The following is an 8,925-nucleotide window of genomic DNA, read 5'->3' as shown; positions in this document are numbered from 1 at the left end:
GTGCCCATAAACTGATGAATGGCTCAAGATGTGGTATACTATATATATACAATGGAATACTCTTCAGCCATAAAAGCAATGAAATAATGCCATTTGCAATTACATGGATGAACTTGGAGGGCATTGTGCTAAGTGAAATAAGTCAGACAAAGACAAACACTGTATGTTATCACTTACATGTGGAATCTAAAAAATATAACAAACCAATGAATAAAATCAAAAAGAGGCAGATTCACAGATACAGAGAACAAATTAGTGGTTACCAGTAGGGAGGGAAGGGAGGAAGAATATGTGGATGATAAGAGAGGTACAAACTATTGGGTATAAGACAGGCTCAAGGATGTATTGTATAACACAGGGAATATAGCCAATATTTCATAATTATAAATGGGAAGTAACCTTTAAAAATTGCATAAACATTTAAAAATACCAAAAAAATCAGTATAAATATGTAACAGGAAAAAAAAAAGAGCATGGAACTGGAGCCAGACTGTCTGGTGCCCTCCCTTTACCCGCTATGCCTCAGTTTCTGCATCAATAAAATCTGGAACACATTTCTTGTCTTCCAATTTGCCTTTGCCGCAGAGTCACTAAGAAGTTTCAGATTGAGGGACTTTCTTGATGGTTCAGCAGTTAAGACATCCTTTTCCAATGCAGGGTGTGCAGGTTCAATCCTTGGTTGTGGAACTAAGATTCCTCACACCTCATAGCCAAAAACAACAGAATGAAATAAAACAGAAGCAGTATTGTAACAAATCAATAGACTTTAAAAATGGTCCATATCATAAAAAGCTTTTAAAGAAAATTTCAGATTGAAGTGAGCCCAGTGCATGGTGAGGACTGAGTTATCAGTATCCTAACGGGTAGGGGATCTTACCAGATATTCAACTGGTGCCTTGGCAATGAGAGAGTGGATTCTTAACCACTGGACCACCAAGGAATTTCCCTTCTCTTAATCTAGAACAACCCTATGCTTTTTTTTCCAAAGACAGACTTTGAAGAACCAGACCAGCAGACTTAATAAAAGTCTCCCATTCTGGATTTGTCTGTTTTCTCATGCATGTGGACCATTCTGAAAGATATATAATAGAACACATTTACTGTCTTCAAATTTGCACATCTCCACCTCTCATCTTATCATTTCAGCTAGTACCTCTTCCGTGTCTTCTTGTTCCAGCCAAAGCCTTAATCTCTTCTTTCCATCCATCCAGTCCCTCCCAATGAGGAGGAGGGGGCAGGGAGTGTGTAAACCAGTGTGGAGGGATCAGCATTTCCTTTAAAGCCTGTATGACAAGTCTGTTCTGCATTGTATATTACCCTCTAGGAAGTCCACTTGCCAGTTCCCCTTTCCTGGTATTTTTGGGGGTTTCTGAGGAATACTTATACTTTCCACAAGTCTGTGCTGATAGTCACTTGTTTCTCTGCCAGCCTCCTGCCCCAGGAAATTCTGCCAGTGACCTCTTGCCATCCTATATGTGGCTTCTCTGAGAAGCTACTTAATCTCTCTGTGCTGTCCCAGGAACCCAGCTCTTTCCTCACCACAGCCAAGGATAAAGATTTTAAGTCAGAGATAGGGTAATGGTGGTATATTAGGAAAAGGGAACAGCTAGAATGGAACCAAGTGGAAAATGTCAGAGAGCATATGGAAAAAAAAGAAAGTGACCAGCAGTTAAGAGAAGCAGGCAGAAGAGTATTTTAAGGGGTCAGACCTGATGAGATGCTGTAAGAAACGGAGTCTATGTTGAATAACAGCTACATTAGATGCTGTGGAATCATTCCAGCTGAAATCAAAAAAGAGATGGCTTCAGGACTGGCAGAAAAAGGATAAAGTAAAAGGAAATGGAAGAACAGTAAGTTAACTTTTACTGATGAGTAAGCAACCTTCTGAGAAATACAGAAGTATTAAAAGCACAAACTGCCTGGCCAACCACAACCGCTTGAGGGCGTTGCAAGCTACATGACTAAACCAAAAATCTGTCCCCGTAGCTCCCTCTTCCGGCAGGTAGGCGCTACACACTAAGGATGATATCACTTTAAAAAGCGCTTGCCAATCAATACACATACCTCTGTGAGAACCATATTTATAATAAAGCGACGAGGATTTTGCTGTGCTTTCAGACAAAAAAAAGAGTATTAAAAAATATGAGCCACTCATTTTTCTTCTGGTTTATTCAACATTCACATGATCACATCTATGTAACTGAATCCTTCAGTTCAGTTCAGTTCAGTCGCTCAGTCGTGTCCGACTCTTTGTGACCCCATGAATCGCAGCACGCCAGGCCTCCCTGTCCATCACCAACTCCCGGAGTTCACTCAAACTCACGTCCATCGAGTCAGTGATGCCATCCAGCCATCTCATCCTCTGTCGTCCCCTTGTCCTCCTGCCCCCAATCCCTCCCAGCATCAGAGTTTTTTCCAATGAGTCAACTCTTCACACGAGGTGGCCAAAGTACTGGAGTTTCAGCTTTAGCATCATTCCTTCCAATGAACACCCAGGGCTTATCTCCTTGCAATCCAAGCTCTCAGGAATCTTCCTCAACACCACAGTCCAAAAGCATCAATTCTTTGGTGCTCAGCTTTCTTCACAGTCCAACTCTCACATTCATACATGACCACAGGAAAAACCATAGCCTTGACTAGACAACCTTTGTTGGCAAAGTAATGTCTTTGCTTTTCAACATGCTATCTAGGTTTTACATAGTATTAACTCATGTGTGAAACCTCACTTTGGGGTACTTTTGGATTTAGCAATCATCCAACTTTCAGAAACTGAACAAGTCTAACATTTCTGTTCTCTAACTAGAGACTAGATCCCTTGATATTAGAAATGCTTCTCATTCATCACCTTATCATTATTGTTCCCCACAAGCTTATATTTGTTGGAGAGTCCTGTAAATATTCACTAGGGATTGTGTTGCTCTCGTGGTCTTTGAGAAAATCACATGAAAAGTGTATTTTTCCTTTATACAGAATGAAAGGGTGTAAGAGCTCTATCAAACTATAAAAGATATAAAGTGAAAAAGCATGGTGCAAGAGACTGTAAACCAGTTTATACCTTTTGTGTACAAACTGTGTATATATATATATATATACACACATATATATATACACACAATTATACACATTTCCCTGTGTATAAAGAGAAATCAGTAGTTGCTTGTTGTACATGCATGGGGAAACTCTGAAAGTATATATATATATACTAGGGCAGGTGGAGAACTGGGAGAAAAAAGTGGAAGAGCTTGCACTATATACTGTTTATATAACACATGCAAAAATTACTCAAAAAAGTAGGAAAATATGATAATGGTATTTATAAAACTGTTTTGACTGATTTTTAAATTATCACCAAGAACTTCATTAAATAGAAATCTTGATTTTATACTATCCAAGTATTAGCATGTGAAAAATACATGTATAAGGATGTACTTCACCAGGATCTTAACAGCAAAAACCTAGAAACAATGTTGGTGAGCAGGTTAAGTAAATCATAGGGCATCTATACAATTGAATACTAGAATATTAAATAGAATGACAGCAATATTGATATGCTGTCACAGAAAGATGTCCACAATTGCCTAGTTAAAATAGCTGAGAAACACCATGTGAATTGTCCTACTTTATTTGTATGTATGTATACATATATATGCATATATGTATTTACTACACAGGAGTCCAAAATACCACCAAACTAATTTTAGTTATCCCTAGCAGACTTCCCTGACAGTCCAATGGTTACGATTCTCTGCTTCCACTTCAGGGGGCACAGGTTCAACCCCTAGTTGAGGAACTAAGATTGCCACATGCTGGAGTGGTCCAAAAAAAATGTCGTTAACTGGTAAGATGTAGTTAACTAGTCAAGAATCCGACTGCCAACACAGGAGACATGGATCCCCTGGAGTAAGAACGACAACCCACGCCAGTGTTCTTGCCTGGAAAGTTGCATGGCAAGAGACTGGCAGGCTTCAGTCCATGGGTTTGCAGAGTCCAACACAACTGAGCACACACACACACTTCGGGACTTACATGGGCTACCTTTGACTTTGTAAAACACATGCGTAAACATTTTAACTATAAACAGAGGCAAATATACTAATTTCCACCCCCACCCCCCACCCCCCTGAATAAGCTTATATGGAACTTTCAATTTCTACATCAATTTTAATGTTTGCACTAACCTGTACTTGTTTTTCAAAACTTTTCAAGTATTTACATTTGTGATTAACAATTTCCTTCACTAAACTTGACAGGAAGGAGCCACTGTGTTCTTCCATCTCTCCAGTAAGCATCCCCACCCTGCAATACCCACAATTGCTTCAGAGCCAAGACCCTTCCAACTGCAGTGCACATGTGTCCCGGTGAAATGACCCAGCCCCACCTTCTCGAGTGCTAACTAGCCATTGACACACTCATACTTGAAGACAAAGAACTCATCATTTGATAACACTGATGGAGGAATTGTGCAAAACCTATCCCACAGAATGGCCATTTTCAAGATGCTATTGAAGTTTCCCCCCTAGTTATGACCACTCATTTTCAATGAGTAACACAACTATACAAAACCTATTCACATAGTGACTAGATGTAGTTACAGGTCTATTCACATTGACCAGATTCACATAGTTGACTGGATGTGTGAAGTTCCACATACTCTTGTCATATTGCTTCTTGACCTATGTATTCATTTGTATGGGTGAGTCATGGAAATCCAATGAAATATACAGGCATACATGACAAATGAAAAACTTTAAGTAATGAATTTGCCTAATTTACAAATTTACCAAATGTCATTTCTTGTCCCCCATACCTAGGCCTTACTTAGCTATCTCAGTAACACAAATTTTTCTCTACACAGATTCTACATGTGCATACCCTAAATATGGGAGAGTGGAAAGGAGAAATTGGAGTAAATTTGTTCTTTGGAGTAAACAACCTCTTAAACTCCTTCCAACTTTCAAAAACCTTTGGCTCTCGTTATGACTTAAAAAGTATACCAAGAGCACCTATTTGGTAAATGTCACTACTATAGAACACCAAGAGCCAACTGCTTTATCCAGCACAATTAAGCTGTATATAAATTCTTTATATAGTCATATAAAATTAAGGAATCTTGACACAGCAAAAATGACAATAGCTTTAATTACTAAATCCCAAACTTTATAGCATAAAGTCTAATGAGATTATGCCACATCTTTTTCAAAAATCTGGTCAAACGATTTTCTAGGCACCTCAAGGTGAACTTGCAACTATGTACTAAAGGTGATTTTTCTGCAGGCTCTCTTCCACCATTCCCACCCTCTTTTTAATACCACCTCCCTGCTGGTATTCCAGAAACTTTCCCACTCTTAAGCACAACTCCCAAACGTGTGCTTTTAAAAATCAGTAGCTTATAAGTAGATCTACATATGAGTGTACATATGGAAAATTCTAACTACAACCTCCAAATTTTTTATTTATACTCACCCACTACAGTTCTAATTAAGGCCATGTTTTCTTGACATTTCTTATCTCCAGGTTACTACTAAAACATCTGGTAGAACAAAAACCTTGACCTCTAACCCACCCCTAACTAAATAAACAAATTACACTATTTGGAATGCAACAACTTTATTGAAAGAAAAGTGCAATGTAACTTATCGAAAGCTTAAAAGGGAGAACTTAAAACACCTCCCCTTAAGCGCAGGACCAAGTGCAGAGTGGACTCTTTCTGGATGTTGTAGTCAGACAGGGTGCGGCCATCTTCCAGCTGTTTCCCGGCAAAGATCAGCCTCTGCTGGTCTGGGGGGATGCCCTCTTTGTCTTGGATCTTGGCCTTGACGTTCTCGATGGTGTCACTGGGCTCCACCTCCAGGGTGATGGTCTTGCCGGTCAAGGTCTTCACGAAGATCTGCATCCCACCTCTGAGGCGGAGGACCAGGTGCAGAGTGGACTCCTTCTGGATGTTGTAGTCAGACAGGGTGCGGCCATCTTCCAGCTGTTTCCCGGCAAAGATCAGCCTCTGCTGGTCTGGGGGGATGCCCTCTTTGTCTTGGATCTTGGCCTTGACGTTCTCGATGGTGTCACTGGGCTCCACCTCCAGGGTGATGGTCTTGCCGGTCAAGGTCTTCACGAAGATCTGCATCCCACCTCTGAGGCGGAGGACCAGGTGCAGAGTGGACTCCTTCTGGATGTTGTAGTCAGACAGGGTGCGGCCATCTTCCAGCTGTTTTCCGGCAAAGATCAGCCTCTGCTGGTCTGGGGGGATGCCCTCTTTGTCTTGGATCTTGGCCTTGACGTTCTCGATGGTGTCACTGGGCTCCACCTCCAGGGTGATGGTCTTGCCGGTCAAGGTCTTCACGAAGATCTGCATCCCACCTCTGAGGCGGAGGACCAGGTGCAGAGTGGACTCTTTCTGGATGTTGTAGTCAGACAGGGTGCGGCCATCTTCCAGCTGTTTCCCGGCAAATATCAGCCTCTGCTGGTCTGGGGGGATGCCCTCTTTGTCTTGGATCTTGGCCTTGACGTTCTCGATGGTGTCACTGGGCTCCACCTCCAGGGTGATGGTCTTGCCGGTCAAGGTCTTCACGAAGATCTGCATCCCACCTCTGAGGCGGAGGACGAGGTGCAGAGTGGACTCCTTCTGGATGTTGTAGTCAGACAGGGTGCGGCCATCTTCCAGCTGTTTCCCGGCAAAGATCAGCCTCTGCTGGTCTGGGGGGATGCCCTCTTTGTCTTGGATCTTGGCCTTGACGTTCTCGATGGTGTCACTGGGCTCCACCTCCAGGGTGATGGTCTTGCCGGTCAAGGTCTTCACGAAGATCTGCATCCCACCTCTGAGGCGGAGGACGAGGTGCAGAGTGGACTCCTTCTGGATGTTGTAGTCAGACAGGGTGCGGCCATCTTCCAGCTGTTTCCCGGCAAAGATCAGCCTCTGCTGGTCTGGGGGGATGCCCTCTTTGTCTTGGATCTTGGCCTTGACGTTCTCGATGGTGTCACTGGGCTCCACCTCCAGGGTGATGGTCTTGCCGGTCAAGGTCTTCACGAAGATCTGCATCCCACCTCTGAGGCGGAGGACCAGGTGCAGAGTGGACTCCTTCTGGATGTTGTAGTCAGACAGGGTGCGGCCATCTTCCAGCTGTTTTCCGGCAAAGATCAGCCTCTGCTGGTCTGGGGGGATGCCCTCTTTGTCTTGGATCTTGGCCTTGACGTTCTCGATGGTGTCACTGGGCTCCACCTCCAGGGTGATGGTCTTGCCGGTCAAGGTCTTCACGAAGATCTGCATCCCACCTCTGAGGCGGAGGACCAGGTGCAGAGTGGACTCTTTCTGGATGTTGTAGTCAGACAGGGTGCGGCCATCTTCCAGCTGTTTCCCGGCAAAGATCAGCCTCTGCTGGTCTGGGGGGATGCCCTCTTTGTCTTGGATCTTGGCCTTGACGTTCTCGATGGTGTCACTGGGCTCCACCTCCAGGGTGATGGTCTTGCCGGTCAAGGTCTTCACGAAGATCTGCATCCCACCTCTGAGGCGGAGGACCAGGTGCAGAGTGGACTCTTTCTGGATGTTGTAGTCAGACAGGGTGCGCCCATCTTCCAGCTGTTTCCCGGCAAAGATCAACCTCTGCTGGTCTGGGGGGATGCCTTCTTTTTCTTGTATCTTCCCCTTGACATTCTCGATGGTGTCACTGGGCTCCACCTCCAGAGTGATGGTTTTACCAGTGAGGGTCTTCACAAAGATCTGCATTGTCTGTTGGAACAAAAAAGTAACACAAAAAAGAGCCCCACCATTTAGCAGTTAATTCACGGCTCAACCAACGCCTAATGTTAAAAACTTCACTACGTACCAGCCAAACAACTAACTTGCCCAACAACTCACAAGCTTAACAAGCTCAAAAACAGTTTCAGGTACTTGAGAGAGAGAAGCAGGGAAGCCTGACCCAAATCAATTAATGGGCCTCACTTATCCTCCCCCCTCACTGGATGTCTGTCCTTTGTCAGCACTGCAGCGTCCACCCCAGGCCCAAACCCTGTGTCCCAAGACGAGTAAACACCTCCCCACATACACGCCGGGAGATGGCCCCACCCTAGATTATGAGCCCACAGAAGGGCTGATGTCTCCTAACTGCGGTGGCCAGCGCGTCCCCTCCCCCATCGCGGGCGTAGGACGGCTCAGTGGCGTCTGCAGTAAGTAGCCCCCGAAAGACAAGAAAGCTTGTCGTGCTGTAGCCCATAGGCTTGCAAAGTAAGACACGACTGAGCGACTGAACACCACCACCACCACTGCGACGGGAAATCGAGTAGTCGCACCTGTCAAACCGTGACCTAATATTCGACTCCCTCACACGTCACTCAACCCTCGTCCCACAGAAAGCTGAATCCCGCCGCCATGGAGAGATTACGGGCCTCTCGCGTTCACTTGACACTCGCAGTCCCCTCCCTACCCCCCATCCTCGCGTCCCACCTCAGAACCACCTTCAGAGCCTGCCTTCTCCCACTGAGGGATCAGGGACGGCCGCCATTTTGCCGCGTTCCTACCCCTCAGGGCCACCCTGTTGCTCGCGCGCCCGGGGGAATTGTAGGCCCCGAATGCCCCTCGGCCCGCGGTGGGCCGGTGAACCACCCGCGTCCCCAGCGGCTGCGCGGCCGCAAGACCCCCGGGACCCCTCCTCACCAATTAGTGGTGGTGGCAGCAGCGAACACAGAAGAACGAAGACTGAACTCCCGGTCCGGACGCAACTGCCTGCGCCACACCCGGGGCTTCCTTATATAGTCATGGGTAACCCCACCCCGATGGATTCTTCCGCAAAAAGCCAGGAAGGGACTACTTTTCGCAGGCCTCCCACCCTCTAAAGAGAAAAGCAGTCCCCAAGAATCGACTCATTCTCCTCTTAAGATGCTCTCTTATGAAGACTGGGGCTTTGGGACCGATTCTGCTAGGGAGCGGGCGGCCGT

At 45.4% G+C, this 8,925-nt stretch overlaps 1 protein-coding gene across 1 annotated transcript; it reads right to left on the bottom strand.

Moving 5' to 3' along the window:
* Positions 1-5,590: 5,590 nt before the first annotated feature.
* Positions 5,591-8,711, bottom strand: UBC (ubiquitin C). The gene is made up of 2 exons (XM_086347281.1): positions 8,645-8,711; positions 5,591-7,720 (listed from the first exon to the last, which is right to left on the bottom strand). The coding sequence occupies exon 2, from the start codon at positions 7,715-7,717 to the stop codon at positions 5,645-5,647; it is 2,073 nt and encodes a 690-aa protein (XP_086203407.1). The 5' UTR covers positions 7,718-7,720; positions 8,645-8,711; the 3' UTR covers positions 5,591-5,644.
* Between the last annotated feature and the right edge of the window lie 214 nt (positions 8,712-8,925).

Source organism: Bos grunniens, chromosome 17, assembly GCF_055505025.1.
Source record: "Bos grunniens cultivar Pamir isolate PY7600 chromosome 17, Bosgru_T2T1.0, whole genome shotgun sequence".
In the NCBI taxonomy this organism is placed as follows: Eukaryota; Metazoa; Chordata; class Mammalia; order Artiodactyla; family Bovidae; genus Bos; species Bos grunniens.
Note: the sequence above shows the minus strand (reverse complement) of the source record. Positions and strands in the feature narration are given on the sequence as shown.